Source organism: Mustela nigripes, chromosome 1 (assembly GCF_022355385.1).
Source record: "Mustela nigripes isolate SB6536 chromosome 1, MUSNIG.SB6536, whole genome shotgun sequence".
NCBI classification, from domain to species: domain Eukaryota; kingdom Metazoa; phylum Chordata; class Mammalia; order Carnivora; family Mustelidae; genus Mustela; species Mustela nigripes.
Window position 1 is genome coordinate 8,661,040 of NC_081557.1, and position 26,127 is coordinate 8,687,166.

At 47.0% G+C, this 26,127-nt stretch overlaps 2 protein-coding genes across 2 annotated transcripts; one reads left to right on the forward strand and one right to left on the reverse strand.

Moving 5' to 3' along the window:
* Positions 1 to 2,895: 2,895 nt before the first annotated feature.
* TTC9C (tetratricopeptide repeat domain 9C) lies at positions 2,896 to 11,815 on the reverse strand. The gene is made up of 3 exons (XM_059403771.1): positions 11,189 to 11,815; positions 6,248 to 6,430; positions 2,896 to 4,598 (listed from the first exon to the last, which is right to left on the reverse strand). Exons 1-3 carry the CDS (start codon positions 11,424 to 11,426, stop codon positions 4,504 to 4,506), a joined length of 516 nt encoding a protein of 171 aa, XP_059259754.1. The 5' UTR covers positions 11,427 to 11,815; the 3' UTR covers positions 2,896 to 4,503.
* Positions 11,816 to 12,853: 1,038 nt separating this feature from the next.
* On the forward strand, positions 12,854 to 25,366 carry HNRNPUL2 (heterogeneous nuclear ribonucleoprotein U like 2). The gene is made up of 14 exons (XM_059403681.1): positions 12,854 to 13,701; positions 15,624 to 15,759; positions 16,058 to 16,134; positions 16,334 to 16,473; positions 16,779 to 16,869; positions 16,966 to 17,078; positions 17,488 to 17,751; positions 17,937 to 18,059; positions 18,463 to 18,591; positions 19,245 to 19,413; positions 20,872 to 21,072; positions 22,103 to 22,176; positions 22,432 to 22,539; positions 22,654 to 25,366. Exons 1-14 carry the CDS (start codon positions 13,161 to 13,163, stop codon positions 22,732 to 22,734), a joined length of 2,247 nt encoding a protein of 748 aa, XP_059259664.1. The 5' UTR covers positions 12,854 to 13,160; the 3' UTR covers positions 22,735 to 25,366.
* Positions 25,367 to 26,127: the final 761 nt, after the last annotated feature.

Genomic DNA, 26,127 nt, shown 5'->3' on the forward strand with positions numbered 1-26,127 from the left:
ACCTGGGATCGAGTCCCACATCAGGCTCTCTGCTCAGCAGGGAGCCTGCTTCCTCCTCTCTCTCTCTGTCCACTTGTGATCTCTCTCTGTCAAATAAATAAATAAAATCTTAAAAAAAAAATACAACAACCAGGGGCGCTTGGGTGGCTCAGTGAGTTAAGCCTCTGCCCTCGGCTCAGGTCACGATCCCAGGGTCCTGGGATAGAGCCCCGCATCAAGCTCTCCACTCAGTGGGGAGCCTGCTTCCGTCTCTCTCTCTGCCTGGCTCTTTGCCTACTTGTGATCTCTGTCTGTCAAATAAATAAATAAAATCTAAAAAAAAATACTGAAAACCATAATCACACTCAATAAAACTGGCAAAATCCTTTTCTCCACTCCAACAATTCTGGTTCAAATTTATCTCATAAACTTATTTATTCTTAAGATCTTCTTTAAAAAAAAAAAAAAAAGATCTTTTTTTTTTTTTAAGATTTATTTATTTATTTATCAGAGAGAGAGGGAGAGCGAGCGAGCACAGGCAGACCGAATGGCAGGCAGAAGCAGAGGGAGAAGCAGGCTCCCTGCTGAGCAAGGAGCCCGATGTGGGACTCCATCCCAGGACGCTGGGATCATGCCCTGAGCGGAAGGCAGCCGCTTAACCCACTGAGCCACCCAGGCGTCCCTTCTTAAGATCTTCTTTAAAGATTTTCGTTTTTTTTTTAATTAAAAGATTTTATTATAGGGGCGCCTGGGTGGCTCAGTGGGTTAAAGCCTCTGCCTTCGGTTCGGGTCGTGATCCCAGGGTCCTGGGATCCAGCCTTGCATCAGGCTCTCTGCTCAGTGGGGAGCCTGCTTCTCTCTCTCTCTCTCTCTGCCAAACTCTCTGCCTACTTATGATCTGTCTGTCAAATAAATAAATCTTTAAAAAAAGAAAAGATTTTATTTATTTTTTTGACAGAGAGAGCATGAGCAGCGGGGAGGGGCAGAGGGGGATGGAGAAGCAGACTTGCCGTTGACCAAGGAGCCCCATGTGGGACTTGATCCCAGGGCCCCAGGATCATGACCTGAGCATAAGGCAGATGCTTAACAGACTGAGCCACCCAGGTGCCCCCCAAAATTTTATTTATTTATTTATTTGAGAGAGAATAAGTGAGAGAGAGCATGAGGGAGGAGAAGGTCAGAGGGAGAAGCCGACTCCTTAAGGGGCTGGGAGCCCGAGGCGGGACTCGATCCTGGAAGTCCAGGATCATGACCTGAGCCAAAGGCAGTCGATCAACCAACTGAGCCACCCAGGTGCCCTAAATATTTTATTTTTAAGTAATCTCTATACCCAGGATGGGGCTTGAACCCACAGTCCTGAGATCTAGAGTGATACTCTAACTAGCCAGCCAGGCACCCTTATCTCAAACTTCAATTGTTTTGGGTTTTGGGTTTTTTTTTTTCAATAGAAGATTTCATTTATTTGTTAGAGAGAGAAAGAACAGCACATGCACACAAGTAAGGGGAAGGGCACAGGGAGAGCGAGAAGCAAGCTCCCCACTGAGCAGGGAGCCAGACGTGGGACTCGATCCCAGGACCCTGAGATCATAACCTGAGCTGAAGTCAGAGGCTTAACCAACCCAGGTGCCCCTCAGTTGTTTTGTTTTCAAATCAGAATCCAAATCCAGAATTCAAATCAGAATCAGAGTCACATTTGTTTGGTTGTCTTAGCCTTTTTTAATCTATAAGTTCCTCTCTCCTTTTCCCTGCATTTTTAAAAAAGATTTTATTTATTTATTGACATTATGAATGCAAGTGGTGGGGGCGGGGGGTGGTGTGGAGGGCTGAAGCAGAGAGAGAATCTCAAGCAGACTCCCCGCTAAGTGTAGAGCCTGACTTGGGGCTTGATCGCACAACCCTGAGATCATGACCTGAGCTGAAATCAAAAGTCAGGTGCTTACCTGACTGAGCCACCCAGGTGCCCCTCCTGCAGTTTATTTATTGAGGAAACTGGGTTGTTTGTCTTACAGTTTCACAGTTGGCAGTTTGTGGATGATATCCTCACGATATCATTTAACACGTTCCTCTGTCCAAAAGTTTCTTTGAAAATAATAGTGTAGGGGTGCTTGGGTGGCTTAGTGGGTTAAAGCCTCTGTCTTCAGCTTGGGTCATGGTCCCAGGGTCCTAGGACTGAGCCCCACATTGGGCTTTCTGCTCAGCGGGGAGCCTGCTTCCCCCTCTCTCTCTCTGCCAGCCTCTCTGCCTTACTTGTGATCTCTGTCAAATAAATAAATAAAATCTTTTAAAAAAGATAGAAAGAAAATAATAGCGTAGGTAGTATGTGGTTTTGGCAAAACTATAAAGGTGGTGGGCAGGAGTTGGGAAGACATTGGTCTAAATTGTCCCTTCTTTGCCCAAGTACGTACCTTCATATCCACAATGCTTTCCCATCAATCAAGCCCTGAAATTCTGCATGGAAAACATTAAGGATTAGTACGGTGAGCTCCCTTCCCACCACAAACTTCTGAGTATAGAGATTGAGGTGCCCTCTGGGATTCCTTCAGGATGTGGGCTGGCTGGATCTCCGCTAGACCCACAGGTGACTGCCTATCTTTGACAAATTTCTTGTTCATTAACATCTCCATTAGAAGGCGGTCTTTGAAATAAAGACTGAAATGTAAGGCTGACCACTTGGTCTCTTTGCAGTGCTAATAAAAGGATTAGTGCAATAAATTTATTTTTTTTAATATTTTATTTGTTTATTTGACAGACAGAGATTACAAGTAGGCAGAGAAGCAGGCGGTGGGTGAGTGGGGAAGCAGAGAGCTTGATTCAGGGCTCGATCCCAGGATCCTGGGATCATGACCTGAGCAGAAGGCAGAGGCTTTAACCCACTGAGCCAGCCAGGTGCCCCTAGTGCAATAAATTTCTAAAATATGTTTTTAAATACCAGTTTTATTTTTTTCCTCATTGATGCAGAAGATAGCTTAGTGTAACATCCAGTCTTTGGAAGAAAAAAAAGAAAAGAAAAAAGATCAGAAAGCAAAACTTGCTCAAAGCAAACATGCAACCATGACATAATTTTGCCAACAACCTAGGCTTAGAAACTTAAGCAGGGAAAGGTATGAAATACTCTATTTCTGTTAGTTCTGTCCTTGGACTTACAAGATTATTTGGTAGAAAACCTTTTTATTCTAAGTTCTGTTATTTAAGGGTAGGGGGAGACACAAAGAGAAGCCTGACCCTTTGGGGGTGGAGGGACATTATTGATGAAGGGAGAAGAATTCACGCGTACTTAGCAAGACTAAGGGTTTGGGGGTTTTTTGGTTGTTCTTTCTGGAATCTGTTAGGTGATGCCTAGTGACGCATGCTTACTACCTCCACTCATGAAGGTCGAGGCAGTGCTACATGCACTCAAAATATTGTGGACATTATTCCCAACAAGTACACAGAATGACAAAGGAGCTTGTGGTTGAGGGAGCCCCCTATTGAGATGACCACACCAGATCTGCAGCCTGCACTGACAAAGCTTCTAGAAAGTTCTATGGGGTGCTTCAGCACTAGGGAAGGAGAACCCTTCCTTATTTCCCTCCTCTGTAAGGAACTGAGCTCTTGCTAAATACGAGGTGACACATGAAGAAAAGATTTAATTTTTTATCCTGCTTTCATGGTATTGTTTCAAGACAACACGGCAATCTATTTTTCCTATTTTCTTTTCCTTAGAGAAAGGAACATACTATACATATGCACCATTAAAAATTAAAATGTTTATTTGGGTTTTTTTTTTTTTTTTGGCACAACGGCTAAAGAACTGTTAAATACTTAAATGCCTGATTCAAGGTCTTAAGATAGAAGAGTTTAATAAAAAAAAAAATAAATAAGTATATTGTATGAATGTTCTGAGTATGAACAATAAATAGCAGGGGCTAGAAATTATTACCAGAAAAAATAGAAACCAAATACTTTCACGGGGGGGACAAAGAATCTGAATGTACATGGAATATTAAGAAAAAGGAATTGGTTTAATCAAAATGGTTAATTTCAAATCTTTCCATTTTAAGTCATGTGGGTCCAATTTATAATTGTTTTCACACAAAAATATGTTTCCCAGTTTGCGGTCTGTGTGACTTTGGCACTGGGCATCTGAGAAACAGAGAAAAAAATTCTTTTGTCATTCTTTCATACTTTACTAGCTTTCTCCTCTGTACATGAATACATGTTAACAACATCTACCATTAAAATCTGTGCCACAGAGAGGATTAATCACACCTATAGGTGACTGTACTCTCAAGGCAATATCCGCAAGAATCATGTATGGAAAGGTATACAAATACAGATGGACAGACCTGAGAAACAGAGCACAACACAACAACAAAAGAAAACCAGACTGCGTAAGTGCCAAGGAGTTTGTGCAGGGCTCGAAACAAAACAGAAATCCACCTGGGTCAGAGAGGTATGGGGTTAATTTCTCTTGCTGAGGCTCAGGTTTCCCCTGGATGGGTCTTTAACTTTCAAGTTCAAGTGGAGGAGCATCTTCCTTCTTTGTTAACCAAACATGCCCAGGTAGAGCTGTCTCTCCTTCTGATGGTAGCTACTGAGTTCCGACTGTGTTAGCTGGAGGTACCGTCGGACATTGGCATCTTAGGACAGGGAAAGAAGGCAGTTAGAGGCAGTTAGAACACAATCACACTTTGGGGCAGGAAAGGATTGTTCACACACTTCGTTTGTTTGTTTACAACTTTTTCTATAGAATCAGGTATTTTCTTTTTAGCCATGGCCGAAATTCATAAATGGGCCCTTTAAAATGTTCAGAGCAAAACATACTGATTATAATGTGTGTAAGTAGCAGAATAAACATATTCTCTGGGAGAATAAGTTTGTTCCGATTTACAAAGTATGCACAGTATTTTTACTCTCTAGAGCCCAGGAACCTTCCTGTGAAGAAACACACATAATGATGGGTATCAGACTTTAGCGGATACTTTAACCCTTCTTCGTTGAGGCTTCTTCTCTACCTGAAGTCGTGGGATTTGTTCTGCCGTCTTCAGGTCGATCTCTGGGGTATTTAGGATGATTTGATGATTATCTAGTTGGATTTGTGGGATGAGGTGAGCCTAGGGTCCCCCTACTCCGCTGCCACCCCCCCCATACTTCTGTTTTTAAAAATCTTTCTAAGATCTGAATATATTATAACTATTCCTTTTAATAGTAAAGCTCATTCATTAATACCACTGCGAATTTTTCAAAAAATTTCCGTACAGGAAGAAAAATTTCTGTACAATCAGGGCTGGCTGGTTGTTAATTTGAAAGGAAAAGAGTTTGAAAAAAGAGCTGTTGTCACAACTACAGAGACTCTGAAAACGCTTATACATGGTTGGCAGTTCACTTCCGTACTTGAAGGTATGAAACACGAACAAATGCGTCATGTTTTAGGTCTTTATTCACACTAGCTTTCCCATTCATTTGTTCTATGATTATTATATTTTATACTTAGATTTCATTTTTAAGTAATCTCTACACCGAACGTGGTGCTCGAACTTACAACCCCAAGATCAAGAGTTACAGGCTCTACTGACTGAGCCAGCCAGGCGCCCCTCCACCCCATCCCTATTTATTCAGGCAGTTTTTGCTACATTGTTATGTTTGGGGACCCTCTGCTTCTAACATCTCCTAGCTGCTCTAAGCCAGAATGCAAAACGGGAGACAATTTTTAGAGCGGAACCACCAGCACAGGAGTCTATAACCCACTTCACAATATCCTTGCTTCAGAAACAAAGAACCAAGTCTCAAATTCTCTCTCAGCAGGCCTGCCCTTTTTCTAGGTCATACCTGGGCCTTGCTGAGCTAAAGGATAAAGTGGCAGCTTTTAAAGCAAAGGCCAGACCCAGCGGGGGGCTGGCAGAAATGAGGCTCATCAGGCCCATTCCCTGGAATCTAGATCCTATTTTATTTACAACCTCGGAACTGAAACTTGAAAGACAATGCTTATTTAAAATCTCTTTGGGGGAAGGCGGGGACATTCTAGATAAGCCTACTGAAGCAGAAATACTTCTAGAGGGTAAACAATACTGTTTTCCCCTGCAGGCAAGAATGCAAGGATAGAAGGGCGGCCAGTTTACCAAGCACCTCTTTCTACTTTTTGAAGTTTGAACTACGTGAATGTGTTACTGCCTAGGCAAAAACATAGAATAAACTGAAAAAGTAAAATCAAATACTCCCTGCTCCCCAGCAGAGACCACCTCCGCAGTGCAATCTTATCTGTTCTCACCACCTCATCCCCTTCTCTCACCTTTTGGCTGCCTGTTGACAGCAGCCAGGAGGTACTGCTGAGCCTGGTCGTAGTCCTGCAGATGGAAGAAGGCTACTCCAGCCCGATACAAGGCCTTGGCATTATCAGGTTGTCGTTCCAGGACTTTCTGACTGTATTCTTTCACTCGTTCATAGTTCACTGGCTCCATCTGAAGGAGACAGGCTAACAGGCCAAAGGGAAAGGAAGAAAGACAGAAGAGGGAGGTGGGGCTTACTCCACTTAGTTCCACGGGCCAATGGGAGGCAGCACGGGAGGACAATACCAACAGTATTCACTCATCTAAAGCATTTAAGTGTCTATCAGGTGTCAAACAGTCTTCCCGCAACACTGGGGTTGCAACAGCAAACAGAAGCTTTACATACCTTATAAGTGACTTTAATAGCTACCAAATGCTTACAATGTGCCCAGTGCTGGGTTAAGCCCAGTTCTAAAACTGGTAGGAACATACTTCGAAAGGTATTTAAAATTCTTCTTCATTGTTTCGCTTCTACCCCAGTGTCTCTGTCTCGAACCTCCATTTCATAACAATTATTGTACTGCATCTTTTTAATTTTTATTTTAATAAAGATTTTATTTATTTATCTGATAGACACTATGAGAGAGGGAACACAGGCAGGAGGAGAGAGGGAGAAGCAAGCTTCCCACTGAGCAGGGAGCCTGACTCGGGGCTCCATCGCAGGACCCTGGGATCATGACCATAGCCAAAGTCAGACGCTTAACGACTGACCCACCCAGGTGCCGCCATACTGCAGCTTTATAAACAAAGGTTGCCATCAATTGTGTGAGGAAATAGCAAGCACTATGCTTTGTGCTCCATAAGAACATTATCCCAGGGGTGCCTGGGTGGCTCAGTGGGTTAAAGCCTCTGCCTTCGGCTCAGGTCATGCTCCCAAGGTCCTGGGATCAAGCCCCACATCAGGCTCCCTGCTCAGTGGGGAAGCCTGTTTCTTCCTTTGCCTGCCCCTCTCTATCCCGCTCACCCTAACAAATAAACATAACCTTTAAAAACAAAAACAAAGATTATCTCGTTTAATCTTCTCAACCACTCTACGAAATTGGTCAGTGTTACTATCTCCATGTAATGGACAAAGAAATCAAGGCTTGGAGAGATAAAAGTAACTTGCCTAAGATCCCACAGCTTCCAGATGGAATATAAAGTTTGAACCAAGGTCTCTCTGATTCCTAAACCATCTTTCTCTCTCTCTCTCTTTTTTTTTAAGTATATTTTCTTTTTTGTTGTTTTTTATCTCTCTCTCTCTCTTTTTTTAAGATTGTATTTATTTATTTGACAGAGAGAGAGAGAGAGACAGGTCATAAGTCTGAGGAGAGGCAGGCAGAGAGAAGGGGAAGCAGGTTCCCTGCTGAACAGAGAGCCCGATGCGGGGCTCGATCCCAGGACCCTGAGATCACGACCCAAGCCAAAGGCAGAGGCTTAACCTACTGAGCCACCCAGATGACCCCCAAACCATCTTTCTTGATAATATATTACTTCACTATTACCTTGGTATATATAAGGAGTCTTCGAAATACAAATCTGTTTGTGAGCCAATGTTCAGCCTTTCTATAATTAAGAAGGGAAATGTGTTCCCTATTTCATTACCATAGGAATTAAACACAGTATTATTTAATCATGGTGCTGAGAAGAAAGGAGAATCAGGGCTTCTGAGGACAGTAAAGGGCCCAGGCTTACATCTGCATCCCTTCTACAATACCCCCACCAAGTGGTCATATGGCTTATACTTGACTAATCCATCAATGTAGCTTCATTCATTATTGGACAACCGGTTATGCATATGTTAGACAGAGCTAGGAGCAGCAGGAAGAGGAACGAGACAGACATCTTGATGAGTAAACAATACTTGCATCCTAGCCCCCGAGCAGGAAGAAAATACAATAAACAAATGAATTTTTAGAAGCATTTTCAGGAAAACAGAACTGTGCTACGATAGAGTGAATGAAGTCAGAGTGATGCTTGATTACACCAGGCCTCTTGAAGAAAGTGACTTTTGAACTAGGATCTGAATGACCAGGATCACAGGGACAGGACATGCTAACCTAGAGAGAGAAGAAATCCTACAAAACTAGAAGGTAGAAATAAATATGCTTTGCAAGTTCAGTGCACGGAGGAGCTGGACCATGTCTGGCCCTACAGGTGAGGGTCAGAGTTTGGCTTTTTTCCTAAGTGTAATGAGATACCAATGGAGGATTTTCCGCAGCGACACGATCTCATTTCCTTACCTGCAAAATGGGGATAATCATAAGTACCTGGCAGAATTTTTATGAAGATGAGAAATATTGTAAATAAACTGGGGTGACAGGCATTCAATGAGCAGAAATGGTGAACTGAGTAAGTCTTTACAGAGCATTCCCCAAGCACCTCCAAGCAGAAGCTCTATGGATGACGAAGCTACAGTCTTTGCCTTTGGGTCCATGGACAGTGAAAATATTCGCTGATCACTCTCTTTAAAAGTAATGTTCCCATGCCTGTGGCACTCACTGTCCCCATTCTCTGCTTTATTCCTTTCCCCAGCACTTACCATCACTTCATATATTAAGTACGTTACCTCCTTATTTGAATATATGTTCCACGAAAGCAGCTTTTTCTTTTTTTAAAGATTTTATTTATTTATTTATTTACTTGACAGGCAGAGATCACAAGTAGGCACAGAGGCAGGCAGAGAGAGAGAGAGAGGGAAGCAGGCTCCCCGGTGAGCAGAGAACCCGATGCGGGACTCGATCCCAGGATCTCGAGATCATGACCTGAGCCGAAGGCAGCGGCTTCACCCACTGAGTCACCCAGGTGCCCCAGAGCAGCTCTTTTCATCTGTCTCATTATCCTCCCATATCCTTGCTACCAAATAAATGTTGAATTGAATGACTTGAAACATTAGCTACTATAATTACTATTATTGGCATTTGAGTCTAAGAATTGCTCTAGACACACACTGGTAACAAAGCTAGATTTTCATCAAATCATAAGTGAAAACTATTGTAGTGAAAAAAATCACCTTTAAATAACAGTCATGGGGGCACTGGGTGGCTCAGTCGGTTAAGCGGCTGCCTTTGGCTCGGGTCATGATCTCAGGGTCCTGGGATCGAGCCCCACATCGGGCTCCCTGCTCAGCGGGGAATCTGCTTCTCCCTCTTCCTCTGCTTGTTGCTCTGCCTACTTGTATTCTCTACCTGTCAAATAAATAAGTTAAATCTTAAAAAAAATTAAAAAAAAATAACAGTCATTAAGTATAAAAATTAATCCTAATAATTTCTATGGCCTCGGCTGGGACCATTAGAATGCTTCAATATATTTCAAAATAATTTCATTAGCACTATGATTATGTTGCCTGCCACAGAACAGACCTGAGAAGTTTACTTTCTTTTCACAGATTAATCTTAGTGATACTAACTCTGCCATCTGTTTCTTCATCCAAGGCCATATGGAGATGGTTGACACTAGTTATCCCAGAGCTGATTTTTTTTTTTTTTAAATATTCAGAGAGAGAGAGAGAGAGCGAATGAGAGAGAGAGCACATAAGCAAAGGGAGAGGGAGAAACAGATACCCCGCCGAGCAGAGAGAGCCCAACTCAAGATTTGATCCCAAGACCGAGGGTCACAACCTGAGCCGAAGGCACATGTCCAACCAACTGAGCCACCCAGGTGACCCGCTGATTTTTTGGGGGAAAGATTTTATTTATTTGAGGGGCGCCTGGGTGGCTCAGTGGGTTAAGCCGCTGCCTTCAGCTCAGGTCATGGTCTCAGGGTCCTGGGATTGAGTCCCGAATCGGGGCTCTCTGCTCAGCGGGGAGCCTGCTTCCTCCTCTCTCTCTGCCTGCCTCTCTGCCTGCTTGTGATCTCTCTCTGTCAAATAAATAAATAAAATCTTAAAAAAAAAAAAAGATTTTATTTATTTGAGAGAAAGAGAATGAGTGCGGGGGAGAGGCAGAGAGAGAAGCACACTCCAGCTGAGCAGAATCCCAGTTAGGCCCCTGGGATCAAGACCTGAGGTGAGGGGCGTCTGGGTGGCTCAGTGGCTTGGGTCAAGATCCTAGGATCGGGCTCTCTGCTCAGCAGGGAGCCTGCTTCCTCTCCTCTCTCTCTCTCTCTCTCTGCCTGCCTTTCTGCCTACTTGTGATCTCTGTCAAATAAATAAATAAAATTTTATTTTTTTTTTTTTTTTTTTTTTTTTTTTTAAGATTTTATTTATTTTTTTATTTGACAGACAGAGATTACAAGTAGGCAGAGAGGCAGGCAGAGAGAGAGAGAGAGAGGAGGAAGCAGGCTCCCTGCTGAGCAGAGAGCCCGATGCGGGACTCGATCCCAGGACCCTGAGATCATGACCTGAGCCGAAGGCAGCGGCTTAACCCACTGAGCCACCCAGGCGCCCAATAAATAAAATTTTAAAACAAAAGACAAAACAAAACAAAGCAAAACCCTGAGGTGAAGGCAGATGCTTAACAGCCTGAGCCACCCAGGCGCCCCCAAGAGCTGATTTATAGGAAGAAGGAAAACGTGGAAAAGTCCAAAACATCTAGTAATGACTGACACCACAGGGTAAAGCAAGTGGCTTCTTCCTATATTTTACATATTAAAGAAACAATGCCATAAACATAAGTTCAGTGTTTTTTCCAGAACGTGCAAAATTCCCTAAATCTAACCACATCCCCTAGGAATCTGTTAGAAACACAAATTGGTAGATCCTCCTCCCACCTCACATTACACCTCAATTGGAATCTGGGGGGGTGGGGCTCAGTTAAACTCTCCAGGTGAAGTTTGAGAAGCAGGGAGCCCTAGAGATTGGAAATACATTTCAATTCATGGCAGAATAATTACATGACAGAAGAGCACGTCTGTGTTTTTCCCAATGTTCACAGACTTTCACGTGCCTGCCTGATACTGTACCCGCCCTTCAGCCCTGTTCTTACCAGCTAGATTGTTGTAGCAGTCTGTCTGCGTGGTCTGCAGTATGTTCTCCTGCTCAGGTGTGAGGGCCGGGCCCTGAGGTCCTAGATTGGGTATCGGGGAGGGCAGATTTGGATCCAGACCCCGCAGCTGAAGCAGAGCTCGATGGTACCTACTTACAGCATCTCGGTACTTCCCTTCTCGGTAACGCTGGTTCCCTTTCTCCTTGTACAGCTGAGCCTCCTGCAGGCGTTTCTCCATAACTCTGCCTCCCCAGAGCTCTTGCGGAATCGGGAAGTGAAAGAGCAACTGAAGCTCTGAAGACAGGAGCGAATAACTAATTGAGGTAGCCGGTCTGAGAAGGCAGGAAATGCCCCTTCTCCAGGGCGCCCCCCAAGGAATGAGTTTCGCTTGTTTCTTCTACAGCCCCTTCCTCTCTACTCTGCAGTATTTTTCGATCTCTAGACGTACAGGAGTAATCAGGCAAAGGATGTGGGAAGAGTAAAGCCAGAGACTAAGTGATTTCTTAAAGAGACAGAGGGGTGGACAGGCCCTCCCGGAAAATCAGAGGCCGTCCCAAGGAACTGTGGCAGGCGTGGGAATGCCGGCGGATTTTGCTTCCTCCTTGCTTTTGGACACACCTCCCTGACCCGGAAGTGAAAGGGAATAGGCGGGGACAACTGCAGAAAGAGGGCTACAGGGCTGGCCGCCACCCTGGCTCTTTATTTGCACGTATTCCACAAGCATTTGTTTCTATCTGCGTCAGAAGCTGGGAACCGAGCTGAATGCGTTCCGTGCACCCAAACCACAGGCATAAACTGACGCGGCAGCACAGCAGCTCAGTGGCAAATCCCCCAAGCCCCACGGGCAACCGCTCGCCCTCTGCAAACGCCCAGGCACGGAAGTCTCCTCCTCGACTTCGGTTTACGGGCGGAAGCACCTACAGTACCGGGGCCAGAGTCCCGACAGTTTGGTGTCTAAACGGCAGCGCGCATTGCGCCACGCCGTCCAATCACAAGCGGCTTCGAAAAAGTAATCCCGCAGAAATGACCCCGCCTCTCCAGGCCCCTGCGGATCAACCCGGGGCTGGGGGGGCGGGGAATCTCCCGGCAGCTTCGCCAATTGGAAGAATCCGGATGATCACGCACGACCAATCAGAATTGCAGATATCGATTCAAGTTGGCCAATAAGAAAGCTAACAGACGAGGTCCGAGCGTGTGTTGCTGGGTAGAGAACTTGAAGGATTTTGAGAAGAGGGCCAGGGGGTCACAGTATATTCCTTGGTTTGGGGAAGCCCTTTGTGTACTAAACAGAAAGACAATTGCTAGTAGGATTTCAAGTTGCAACAGCTTCCCTCCTGGCTTTTTTTTTTCTTCTCAAGAAGCTGCCGCACGTATAGATAGTAGGGAAGAAAGACTAGCAAGCCCTAAGACGACAGCGCGATCGGAAACCAGCCGGGAGTAAGGGTGGTGACGGGGTAGGAGGGGCGTGTGGGAAAGGAGCTTCCCGGCGGCTGCGCAGAGCCCGCGGCTGGAAGTACGGGAAGGCGGGCGCGCACACCCCTCCGTGCTACGAGGCACTTGAACCGCAGCCAGTCCCCGGCTCCGGCTCCGGTGCGGCTGCGCGGTGAAACCGCTGGCGGCGATTGGCCGAGGGGTGAGAGGGGGCGGGAGGTAAGGGGAGGGAAGTCCGTCGTCCTCGGCGCGCCCGCCCGCGGCAGGGGAACCGTAGGGCTGTAAGGGAAGCAGTGCCCCGCTGCGTTGTTTGGGGCTCCGTGAGCCGAAGGGGGGAGGGGAGCAGTAGGGAGAAACAAACACTACGTAGCGGAGGCTGCGCGCGGCCTTCGCTGCCTGCGTGCGTACGTGCGTGCGCTCGCTCGCGCGGGCTCAGTGCTGGCGCGTGAGGCGGAGGCGGGCGGCGGCGGCGCCTGCGCGGTCGGGCTCGGTCGACGGTTCGCAGGGGAGGAGGCGGCGGGAGGCGGAGGAGGCGGCGGCGATGGAGGTGAAGCGGCTGAAAGTGACCGAGCTGCGGTCGGAGCTGCAGCGGCGGGGCCTGGACTCGCGCGGCCTCAAGGTGGATCTGGCGCAGCGGCTGCAGGAGGCGCTGGACGCCGAGATGCTCGAGGACGAGGCCGGCGGTGGCGGGGCCGGGCCCGGCGGGGCCTGCAAGGCGGAGCCTCGGCCTGTAGCCGCGTCGGGCGGTGGCCCGGGCGGGGACGAGGAGGACGACGAAGAAGAGGAGGAGGAGGACGAGGAAGCACTGCTTGAGGACGAGGACGAAGAGCCACCCCCTGCCCAGGTCTCGGGCCAGGCCGCGCAGCCGCCGCCGGAGCCCCCGGAGGCGGCAGCCATGGAGGCCGCGGCCGAGCCTGATGCTTCCGAGAAGCCGGCGGAGGAGTCCACGGCGGGGTCAGGTGGGGTAAATGGTGGCGAAGAGCAGGGCACCGGCAAGGGGGAGGAAGACGAGCCGGAGGAGCGGAGCGGGGACGAGACGCCGGGATCTGAGGCGCCGGGTGACAAGGCCGCAGAGGAACAGGGTGAGGAGCTGGCAGCGGAGCCCGTCTCCAAACTGCCCCCGACCCAGCACCCAGCTGTGCACCGCGGGGTCCGATTCCCCGTTCTCACTTGCCTGAAAGCGCAAGATTCCTATCGCCTTCTGGTGGGACTCCCCAGGGGAGGTGGTGGTTTTCATTCTCTACCCACCTTTCTGGGGGGTTTGGCTGCCTCTTGCGGCCCTGCTCTCTGCAGGAGGGAGGTTCCTGCCTAACTTGGTTCCTGGATTGGAAGTGAGCGATTTTGCATGCGAACTGCATGTGAGCTACCTGTGGAGCAGCTTCCCGCGGTACTGGTTATCTTTTCCAAAAGCGGGAATGCGCTTAGAAATTGGCGATTACACGGACAGACCGCACTATTGGGAGGCTTTGGCCTTTGGGTTACCTGACTATTGATATTTCCGCCTTAAAAATATTAAGCAATAAGTCAAGTTCGCCAAAGTTCGCCCCATCACTTTGCTTGGAGCTTGAACCACACAGTAAATCTGGAAGTCTAACCTTGCTCCTGCTTTAGCAGCCAGTGGTGTGAGGGTGTGGAGTTTAATAGTTAACTAGTGAAGCGAAGGTCTTAATCTAGTGCGTTTAGAACTGACCAACCCCCTCGTAGAGGTTTTATCTTACCTGAATTCTTATGATTAAATTTTAATCTTCCCACTGAGTCCGTGGATGGGCAAATTTGGGGATTTGCCTTATACTTGGTCAGCCTTATACATTTTAGGTCCCTGACTTCCTGAATTGAAAAGATTGAGGTGTTTGTGGCTTCATTTGAGTAACCTCAGAAGAGAATGTGTAGAGTCGCCCCAGGGAGTTAGTGACCTTTCTTCTTTTGAATTGGTTGGATGGTGAGAGCTGATCCATACCTGTCTGTCAGAGTAGGTAGGAAAGCTAGAGCTGCTTCCAAGTCTTACTATGAAGTGGGTTGTCTTAGTTTTTATAACAGATTTTTTAAAGCTGCTATTAGTAATCATGGTATAATTGGAACCCATTCTAAGACAGTCACATGCAACTTGCAGATTGTTTGTTCTATGTCCTGGAACAAAAATCCCATTACATAACCTTTGACTTAACATGTATCCCAAATAGCAGGTAAAAAAGGTTGAGAGATAAAGGGCTGCTTTAAAGAAATTATTATTAAATATCTTTGTGTTGCAAATTACCAAAGTCTAAGGAAAAATTCCAGGTATTTTTCCCCCCTCTGGCAGAGAATGTTGCTAAATATGTGGCAACACCTTTCTGCCCCAAATTACGTGCAGTAGAGATGCAGTATTATTTATGGGTCTCTTGTGACTTAATGGTTTGCTCTTGGCAACTTTCAGTAAAAACGCACGGTAAAAATACAGCTGTGTATCTGCACCTGAGTCTGTTTGGTGTATAAGTAAAAGCTGTGAATGGCTGTGCATTCTAAGCTAGAAAGGCAAACTCTTTAAAATACGTACACACACTCACACTGAGGCATCTATATCATGAAGCTGTGGAACAGTGTTGGAAAATGTGTATTAACTGTCTTGCTTATTTCCAAATCTAATAATCAAGAATCAAAATTAAATTAACCTACGAAGTTTTTAAAAAGACTTAGGGGATTTTTAAAGATGTCATATTGGTGGGAAAATCTGCAAGTTTGACCTGATTTAAGCAGATAAATTTAGAATGCAAAAATTGTCCAATTTTTATCTACTGCTTGACTCTAATTAGCCCATAAGGTCCGTCCCTTCTTTTTTCTAAGACAAAATACCATCTAGTGACAGGAAGATAATCTTTAGAAATAAAACATTCTATGGATGTAGTGGGAATAACCTGGCTGTTCTCATTAGACGGATTCTCAGCTCCTCCTTTAGTTGCTATTGGTTCTGAACTTAATCTACATTCCAAAATGAAAACTGCTGATTTTCTTTCCCTCCTTTTTGTAGGAGATGACCAAGATAGTGAAAAGTCAAAACCAGCAGGCTCAGATGGTGAGCGGCGGGGGGTAAAGAGACAGCGGGATGAGAAGGATGAACATGGCCGAGCTTACTATGAATTCCGAGAGGAGGCTTACCACAGCCGGTGAGGGAAACAGTCCCTTTCATTGAAAGGAGTGTCTGTTCTGATTTTGGTATACCTGATGTTGATTGGAGAGTTTGGAAAGAGGGGTGGATTAAAAATGGAATAGGTTTTTTATAGGCATAAGTATTAGATCGGATCTGCTCTTGAAAGCTCCTGTTGTTGTTTTCTCATTTGTTGAAAGCAGCTGTCTCCTGGAATTTTATATTCACTGATAGTTGACATTTTACAGACATTTTACAGACACCCCTCAAAGAAGAGGGGTTTGGATACACCATTTGCTTTTCTCTTCTACCCACAGCTCAAAGTCTCCACCACCCCCCGAAGAAGAGGCAAAAGATGAGGAGGAGGATCAGACTCTTGTGAACCTGGACACGTGTATGTATAAGGCAGAAGGTTGGGGTTTTCAACCAGTCAGATGTGATTTGGGATATTAAAATTTCCTGGCCTGCAATTTTTAAGAGACTTAGCAATGGGAGACTTTGTATCCATTCTTGACAACTAGGTGTATTTTTGTTCTGTTGGTGGCTTTTGAGTGTTGAGCTTTGGAATAAACAGATTTCCTTCTTTCTAACAGATACCTCGGATCTCCATTTTCAAGTGAGCAAAGACCGCTATGGAGGGCAGCCACTTTTCTCAGAGAAGTTCCCCACCCTTTGGTCTGGGGCAAGGAGTACTTATGGCGTGACAAAGGGGAAAGTCTGCTTTGAGGCCAAGGTAGTATATGCAGTTCATTAAGACCATTCATTTATTAAATTATTCATTAAACTACTATGTATTCAGGTCCTGCCCACCAATATTGTATTAATGCAGTAAAAGGCCCCACGTTTTAATGATAACCTTAGCTCCAATAACCAAGAAATCGATCTCTCTAGCTTTGGTTTAGGTTCATTGACAGCTGTTATTCTGATGTGGAGTTATGATAGTAGTTTTCAGTTCATGTAGAAGTCTTGTCTTTCTAACTCAGACTTTGCTCCTGCATTGGTCAGAGTATCTGAGAGTTCCTTTTCTGACTTGACCAGGTAACCCAGAATCTCCCAATGAAAGAAGGCTGCACAGAGGTTTCTCTCCTTCGAGTTGGATGGTCTGTTGATTTTTCCCATCCACAGCTTGGTAATGTTATTTTTAACTTAATCGTTGTGTTTGCTGCCGTGTTGCTTACTCCATAGGAAATTTGGGTGTAGGTAACTAATTTGTTCACTGTTCTAGGTGAGGATGAATTCTCTTATGGTTTTGATGGACGAGGACTCAAGGCAGAGAATGGGCAGTTTGAAGAATTTGGCCAGACTTTCGGGGAGAATGATGTCATTGGCTGCTTTGCTGTAAGTGCTCCTAAAAGTTGTGGATTCATAGCAAGGAGTGGGTAGAGGGCACTCGGGATTCAGTTTGCCCCCCCCCCCCCAAGTAGGCTCCATGCTAGGCAGGAGCCTACTTCCTTTGCTGTATTTTCAGATTTCTGAAAGCAGGTAAAGTCTGGAATGTATCAGTGAGTTCATTGTGGGGCTCGAACTCATGACTGAGATAAAGACCTGAGCTAAGAGTCGGACGCTAAACCCACTCAGCTACCCAAGTGCCCTTCAGTTTGCTTCCTGTCAGGTCTTGTGTTCTGTGCATTTGATGCATTGTTTGCTTAGTTGTGTTTAGCAGTCTGAGTTCTTTAAAAATATTGTAAGATGTAATCAGTCTCAAACCCTGTAAAGTCACAAACGCTCTTGTTTGTTGTTATTGTAGAATTTTGAGGCTGAAGAAGTAGAACTTTCTTTTTCCAAGAACGGAGAAGACCTAGGTGTGGCGTTCCGGATCAACAAGGAGTCCCTGGCGGAACGGGCCCTCCTACCCCATGTCCTCTGCAAAAATTGTGTTGTAGAATTAAACTTTGGTCAGAAGGAGGAGCCCTTCTTCCCACCACCGGAAGAGTTTGTGTTCATTCATGCTGTGCCTGTTGAGGAGCGGGTGCGCACTGCTGTCCCTCCCAAGACCATAGAGGAGTGTGAGGTATGCCAGGCAACGCGCAGAAACCTTCGTACTTGTGCTTTGGAACAGTTGGTCTTTACGGCTTCTCGTAAAGCTGCTTCTTAAAGCTCCGCTGAGCTGGGGCAGATATGATGCTCTTAAATCGGGCTTTGTAAACATGACCCTCCGTCACTTTTCATGGTATTCCTGGTTCTGTTTGCTTATAGGTGATTCTGATGGTAGGACTGCCTGGATCTGGAAAGACCCAGTGGGCACTGAAATACGCAAAAGAAAACCCCGAGAAAAGATACAATGTCCTGGGAGCTGAGACTGTGCTCAATCAAATGAGGGTGAGTTGCCTGGGGGAGGATAGTCTTGGTATTTGCTTTGGAGGCCCCAGGAAAGGCCTATAACCTTTTTCTGATGGAGTTGGGTCTGTTAAGTGTCTGCGAACAGGATCCCACAAATAGAGAAATGAATTCTCAATATATATTTAAAGTAGTTTTTTTTTTTCCTCCGTTGGCTGTGTTGTCAGATTTCTGAAAGCAGGTGAAATCTGGCCTATATCCATATCAAGACTGGAAGTGACTCTTAGAAAATGGACAACATACATTCACAGCATTGAGGAGTAGCAGTGAACTGCTGTGATAGCTTTGGTGGCATTTAGAGAGATGGCCTTTACCTGTGACTCCTGGGTTTTAACTTGCTGCATAACTTCTTGTTTTTCTCTTCACTTCCCCTCGAACTCACCAGATGAAGGGGCTCGAGGAGCCAGAGATGGACCCCAAAAGCAGAGACCTTTTAGTTCAGCAAGCCTCCCAGTGCCTTAGTAAGCTGGTCCAGATTGCTTCCCGGACAAAGAGGAACTTCATTCTTGATCAGGTATTTTTCAGACATTGGGGCGGGGGGGGGGGACAAAAACAGAAAACCGGGGCACCTGGCTGGCTGAGTCAGTGGGAAGTGCAGCCCTTGATCTTGGGGTTGTGTATTCGAGCTCCACATTGAGTGTAGAGGCTACTTAAAAAAACGAACGAAAGAAAGAAAGCTAATTTTACAGAAGGTCCAAAGATGAAAACTTATCTGATAGAATGGCCTGCAGTCCCAAGTGGGGTGCATATGTAGAGGGAGACTGAATTCACGATCAGAACCAGGTTACCTGATTATGACCGAGCGGTTATATTGTGGCCATAATGTTTTTTAAACTCAGAGATGCCTTCTATGAGTGTTTTTACCAGAGAGTAGGGACCCAGACTATACACACATAATAGAGGTAATGGGAAGAGCTTGTTTGGATTCCTGGCTCCACCACTTACTAGGTTTATGACTTCAGACAAGTCTTGTTCTCTGAGTCTCAATTTTTCTGATGTGCAAAACAGGATAATATCTGTTAGGTAGAATTTGAAGCATTTAGGGGAAATTGTGTCTGTACGACCCCTCATCTCTTGCTTCCCTTCGAAAAGATTCTCCGTAAGTGTTTCGGTTGCATATGAGTGGTCATTTTTATTCCTAAAACCTGTTATCCTTCCTGTCCCTAGTGTAATGTGTACAACTCTGGCCAACGGCGGAAGCTGTTGCTGTTCAAGACTTTCTCTCGGAAAGTGGTGGTGGTTGTTCCTAATGAGGAAGATTGGAAGAAGAGGCTGGAGTTGAGGAAGGAAGTGGAGGGAGATGATGTGCCTGAGTCTATCATGCTGGAGATGAAAGGTGGGCTAACATGATACAAGTTAGGGAGCCTGTCCTTGGTCAGTGCACACCTTTTCAGGGCCTCTTAGTGCCTCTTAGCATCTGGAGTACTTCTCCACATTTAAAGAGTAAATCTGGGGGTGCCGGGCTGGCTCAGAAGGTAGAGCATGTAACTCTTGATCTCTTTGTCACGAGTTCAAGCTCAGGTTGGGCAGAGAGCTTACTTTAACAAAGGGGGTGTGTGTGTGTGTGTGAATCTGGAGAGTAAATGAGTGGGTATGAGCACTTGTAGATGGATGAACGCGGAAATGACTGGAGAGAGGCAGTAACTCCTTGAATCATTGCAGAGAGGATACAAAAAGGGAGGTAGTGATAGACCACCACTCAGAGCAGAGGCTTTGCTGAGTCAGTTACTCATATAGTAAAAGCTTCAGGGGTGTTTACTGTTTGTTAGTACTATCCTAGGCATAGAGAGTAAATAGCCAGTTAAACGAGGCTTTGCCTTCATTGAATTTATGTTCTGGGGGGGTGGTTATTTCAGTTCAGACGAAACTATGGTGTTTGGTGTGAACAGTCTCATTGGTATACCTTGCTTTCTAGTGTCACATTAGGATTTTTTTTTGTTTTGGTTTTTGGTATGTGCCTGTAATTTTTAATGCAGTACAGAACCTTAGAGCATCATCTCCATCTTGACTGATCCCACTTCCAGTCGTTCTCTTGAGAGTGATTTTTTCCCCCCCGTTGGCTGCCTTCATCTTCTGGCATCCCTCCTGTCGTATTGGCTGCTGGCTCTTTGAATTGTGGTAATGCCCAGACCCGGGAGCTGATGACACACCTAAGAGCCGGACGCTCTGAGTTCACTCAGAATGAGCTTTGCCAGTACATACCTGATACTCAGACACTTGGAAGAATTCATTTCAGAGAGGTCACTGGATTTCTCTGAGAATCAGGGGATCCCCCATTGAGCCGAATTCTGCTGCGACTCGGCCCCGTGTGCTGGCCCATCGCGCACAGGTGGTAATTGAACTCCCTTGTACCCTTGTTTCCTGGGCTCATCTAGATGCGTAAGTGCATTTTGGTTTGGGTCAGCTTCTCCCGGAGTCACTCTTAAGAGTGGATTTTTCAGCATCTTACCAACACCAAAGCTTTCTCAGGTATTTTTAGCCTCTGGCTACCTGCCTCTGTCCTGATAAGAGACTGGAACCCAATTCACTGTTAATTTATTATGGATCACTGGAGAACTTGTAAATAGACTTCGCAGGTAGCCTCTGGCCTGGGGCTGATAAAATTTAGGGAAAAACTTCCAGTAGGGCAAGTGCATCATTCAGTTAAATGCGAGTAGGGATGAACCCAGCACCTTTGTGGGCATGGGTAGACGAGGCTTAGAAGATCCCGCGCCTCCTCTAGTGGGCTTCTCAAGGTGAGATCTTGCGCATGTACGCACTGTTCAGACCTCGAGCTTCTCTCTTCCTCTTACAGCCAACTTCTCTCTGCCTGAGAAATGCGACTATATGGATGAGGTGACATACGGCGAGCTGGAGAAGGAGGAAGCTCAGCCCATTGTCACTAAGTACAAGGAGGAGGCCAGGAAGCTGCTGCCCCCCTCTGAGAAGCGGACAAACCGCCGAAACAACCGAAACAAGCGCAACCGGCAGAACCGAAGCCGCGGCCAAGGCTACGGTGAGTCCCGGGGACCTGCCAGCCTCCCTGCCTTGGTGCGGCGGCATCGCTGCGCACAGAGGGAGCCATGGTGGAGGCAAGGACCCCCGGTCAAGTTGTAGGTGTTAAGGAAGTACCTTCTTTATGGAGCTCATTCTTCCTGTGTCCTCCACCCCCCATCATCTTAGGCTTTTCCCACAATCCTCCGTTCAGCGAGAGATAGTTCTTTTGCAACAGAAATGTTTTTTCCTTGAAAAACAGTGTTTGAGCTTCTCTGTCCCATTTTCAGTTTTACTTCCGAGTGCCCCGCCTGCTTCCTGCTCACTGTTGCAGTAGAGCTCCAGGAGGAGTGCAGTGAGACGGGATTTTCAGCCTAAAGTTTCTCGCTGCTTTATCTGTTGGATCAACGCAGCTGTGTAGATAGAAAGTGAATGCATTATTCGGTAATCTGGGAGGGTTATGAAGTAAGTTAGGCTAGTGATAGAATTAATTTTCCTCCTGAATGTCTTGTCAGTGAGCCCCGTACTGTGCGTTCACTGCCCTTTAATAATGTTTGTTTGTGTGTGTGTGTATAAGTCAACAAAATTTTTGAGTGTCTGCTGTGTGCTAGGCAGTGGGCATACCAGCTTCCTACCCCAGACGAGCTTACTAGTTAGACTTTGTGTCATTGGCGTGGAATAATAGGTCTGGGTTATAGGATAGCTGGGGTCCCTTCCCAGACTGAAAGTCTGCGATCCTATGAATGGCAGATTTTATTCCTCTTCCTAACTCTGCCGTCTATCCTTTTGCCATCTGAGATGTTTTGCAGGAATTGGGGAGCTCCTAAAGCAAGGTGGCTTGGTTTCCTTGTGTCTCTATTCCTCTGCCCTCCCCCTTCAGACTCTTGAAAAAGCTCCTGGCTGGTGTTTTAATTACCATTGTGTAAGCCTGACAGAAGTAGGCTTCCTACTCCCCCAGAATTGCCTTTGGCTCCGACTTTTTGATTTCCACTCAGACGTGGAGCCAGGACCCCATGCCAACTGTCTGAGCGCGCTCTCCGTTTCTCTTCCAGTGGGCGGGCAGCGCCGAGGCTACGACAACCGGGCCTACGGGCAGCAGTACTGGGGGCAGTCTGGAAACAGAGGGGTGAGTGCAGCTCTCCTTCTGCTCCTCCCTCTGGGTCGTGATGGCCATTCCTATTGGCTTGGGGGAGCAGAGCGGTTTGGGCTGTTTCCTCAGGGCTTAGGGTTTTGCCCATTTACTGTGTTCCTCTGGAAGAATTTATTCTGGGAAGCTTAAGCCTGTTGATCATATCAAGCTCTGACGTGTGTCTCGTTTCAAATGGGATGGCAGCGGACCGTGATGCCGACCACCCGTAAATGTCCGCTCCTCCTTTCTCAGGGTTACCGTAACTTCTACGATCGATACAGGGGAGACTATGATCGGTTCTACGGGCGAGATTATGAGTACAACAGATACAGAGACTATTACAGACAGTACAGTCGGGATGTGAGTATCTTCGGGGAGAGCGAGGGGGGTGGCAGGACTAGAGGAATGAACGGCATGCCTCTCCGTCCTCCGCCAGCTGTGGCGCCCAGTGACGGGGTTTCCCCTCTCTTCTAGTGGCAGAATTACTACTACCACCACCCCCAGGACAGAGACCGATACTACAGGAACTACTACGGTTACCAAGGGTATCGGTGAAGCCCCTGTCATTCTCGCCTGTCAGCCGTGAAGCTGAATCTCTAGGGGTGCCAGGCACCCCCCAAAACACAACCAAGGAAAACAGGGGCTGTTCGGGTGGGGCTGAGCTGCCGGGGAGGGGCGGTGGGGGGGAGGGTGCGCAAGCAGGGGCAGGGGAGGGGGGAGGTGGAAACAACAAAACTGTACATTTTTTTTAAAAGTTTGTTGAAAAGAATATTGTCTTATTCTATAAAACATTTCAAACCTAGTTAGATATTTGTAATCAAAAAACATTTGCGCAGAAAGCAGCACTTAGGGCTGCCTGTCCTGTATCCTGCAGTTCGGACAGGAAAAGAACTGAAAATGTCACCCTTCTGACATTCTAAGGCAGCTGGACTGGCAGCCGAGGAAGGGGGAGTGTTGAGGAGGTGCGGAGAGGGTGGGCACGCATGGGAGCGCGCCCTCTCCGGAGCAGGCAGGAGTGGGGACAGAGGGAGAGCTTGTGACTGGGGCAGTGAAAATAAACGATTGGCTCTTATCAATCACTTGCACCAACTAACCGTTTGTATTTTCTTTACCGACCTTTCCCTCTCGGGATATCTGGTCTGGTGGGCTGGGAGGCCAAAGTGTCCCTGTCTCCACTTTCCCGGGCCTCGTGCCGTTTGGCGGAGGCGCGGAGACTGCCAGTTGGGTGGTTCTGTTACGTAGGATTCCCAGGCCGAGGCGGCCCGGGACGGCTCACGAGGCTCACGATCGCAGAGCGGAATAGCCTGCACGCTCCGCGCACCCGGCAGTGAATTTCCGCAGAACCTTCGGGGGAGAATGGCGTTGCCGCCCTCAGCCGGAAGATTGTGATTTTGCCAGTCTCTGCTCTCTGTCTTCCAAGCTCGAGACAGGCGGGAAGTCTCTGAAATCATCTCTGTTAGGGTACCTGGCCTCTCGTAGTGCGAGAGAAGGAGCGTTTCTCAGGGTTTCAGCTCACACAGAAACGAAGCAGGATTCCTGGTGCCGCAGCGGGATATGTACATAGGCGAATCCTGTGGTGTGGGCTCCCGGGCCCAGGTGCTGAGAATAGCAACTCTTTTATACAGTGTGGGGGGCACAGGCCCTGCTGGGTTTTTTGATACACAGGTAGAGAGTGGATAGGAGGGGGGTGGGGGGTGGGGGCAGCTCAGTGGGGGCTGCCGAAGTGGGGGGGAGGCCGAGAATGTGAGCGCGTGTGTACCGTGTGCTTGAGAAGGGAGCCGCCCCCTCCCGACTTCTGGAAACCGGATTCCTCCAGGGGCGCTGTCCCTGCGCGTCCCCAGAGAGGCCTCTAGCCAGGAGACTTGAGTTGGGATAGTTTTTTGTTTGTAACTTTACCGACACCCTCCCGGTTCTTGACGAACAGCTTCCGGTGGCTGGGCTCAGGAATCCGGGGGTGTGGGAATTCTCCTTCCGTCCTCCGCTTCAGTTGTAAGTCCTCTTCCTGCCCCGCGTTGTGTCAGCCAAGAGCTTACTCCGCAAACACCGTGTCCTGCAGCACTAGCCCGTCGGTGGCCGGGGGGACCGGCTTGGACCCCATGCCTACCCCGAGGCTCCGCTTCCGTTTCCTCACCTGGGCAGTCCTCGGGTAAAAATTTTGTACTGAGATCTGATCTTCCTCTCCCTCTGCCATCACTCCCTCCGTGCAGCCCTTCTCTAGGCATGCAGGCCCCGCCCTGGTCCTCCAGTCACCCCCGTCCCATACATCTTTCTGCCCCCCGAGGCTGGCAAGGGGGTGCTGGTAGGAAGGAGCCGGCTTGCTCCTCACGACATCCTTTCTGTTGGCGCCTGCTTCCTTGTGGGGCCCTCGTGGATTTGCGTGTGGCAGTGGGTGAAGTGATTGCATGAACTTGGCTGTAATCCACTAACAACTTATTAAGGGAGTTTGAGAAAGCTTTGCTCGTAGTGCCAGGCAGGGAGGTAGAAATTCGAGCCGTAGGGCAAGATGATGTGAATAGAAAATTGAATCTGAGGCAGAAGTTGCCATCCCTCTTTCAAATGTTCCGTCCTCTGGCGAATAGCATCTTCTTATGGTCTCTGATGTGGTTTGTGGATGCCAGGCCCTCGGGGCCAGAGGAACAAAGCTCAAGCCGTTTGGAGGTCTTGGGGGTTGGGGGAGGGCTAGTGGAGGGACTTGCTGTTAATTTTGGACACCAGAAAGTCATCGTTTAAAAAAAAAAAAACAAAACTTTTTCTGCTGGATGGAGAGTGAAGCTGCCACATCCTTGTTGGTTTAACCCAAGAGATCACTTACAACAACAGTAGATGTCTGGGGTTTGTTTCTGTCTTTTTATTGTGAAAAAAATGTTAAGTGGGGGAAATGTGGATTACCAGGAGGGACCCCTAGCCTTGTTTTCCTTAGACTTGTTTAGTGTTTTATCAGACGTCTGTTGTAGTTGTCATAGATGGAAACGCACACCACATGGAGCCTGTAAATGTTTTTGCACAACCTGTAAAGCATTCTTGGAAGTGGCCAGTAAAAAAGGGTTTTACCGTTTAAAAAAAAAATGTAACTGTGTCATTGTTTACATCTGTAACTTTTTCCTCCCCTGTTCTCATTACATCCTGGCAAAAATGTAGGCATAGTAGCTTCCAGTTTTAGAATAAATAACCATTTGGATTGAATTCACCCTCTCTGCTGTGGCTGCACTGACTGAGGTGGAGTGTGTTATCTGGGGGAAACTGATTTTTGATGGTGATTCCTCAAGTTGTGCTGGGTCCAACCGACGATGGCTTTCCCCTTGCATGGCTAGTACTCATTTCCTGTTCCGCGAGTCACTTGGGAGCCAGCCAGGCCTTCACTTGAGGGTTCTTAGTCCCCATAGTGCCTGCTTGGGCTGAGCGTTTGAGCCAGTGGAGTAGGAGAAAATAAATTCTAAATCCTGACTTCTCTGTATTTGGCCTATACTAAAACCAGTCGGATGCTTAAAGCTAAATGTAAGGTTCCATTTGGGGGCCAAATAAGTTTATTAATAAGTCATTACTACTTAGGAGGAAGAGCCCTATTCCGTGAAAGATGTTTGTTGGGGGTTATTTCATAGTTACTTTAAGGTAACTTTAACAAGAGCGCTATTGTGTTGCTAGCACTGAACTGCTCCTAACTAATTTCTTTTTCTTTTTTTTAAGATTATTTATTCTTTATTTGACAGAGAGAAATCAGAAGTAGGCAGAGAGAGAGGGGGAGAAGCAGGCTCCCTGCTGAGCAGAGAGCCTGATGTGGGGCTCGATCCCAGGACCCTAGGATCATAACCTGAGCCAAAGGCAGAGGCTTAACCCACTGAGCCACCCAGGCGCCCCCTAACTGTAATTTCTAATAAATGGTCAGGGACTTAATAAAGCTGAGATGCCACAGGCTCACAACCAGTGTTTGGAAAAAGTAGTGATATAACA

Bases quoted from the DNA above. Each gene is read 5' to 3' on its own strand.
- HNRNPUL2 (XM_059403681.1), top strand. From the start codon at position 13,161: ATGGAGGTGAAGCGGCTGAAAGTGACCGAGCTGCGGTCGGAGCTGCAG. The intron at 16,135-16,333 runs GTATGTATAAGG...TCTTTCTAACAG, and splicing joins TCTTGTGAACCTGGACACGT to ATACCTCGGATCTCCATTTT. The intron at 22,540-22,653 runs GTGAGTATCTTC...CCTCTCTTCTAG, and splicing joins ACAGACAGTACAGTCGGGAT to TGGCAGAATTACTACTACCA.
- TTC9C (XM_059403771.1), bottom strand. From the start codon at position 11,426: ATGGAGAAACGCCTGCAGGAGGCTCAGCTGTACAAGGAGAAAGGGAAC. The intron at 6,431-11,188 runs GTAAGAACAGGG...TTGGCCTGTTAG, and splicing joins CTGCTACAACAATCTAGCTG to CCTGTCTCCTTCAGATGGAG. The intron at 4,599-6,247 runs GTGAGAGAAGGG...CCCTGTCCTAAG, and splicing joins TGTCAACAGGCAGCCAAAAG to ATGCCAATGTCCGACGGTAC.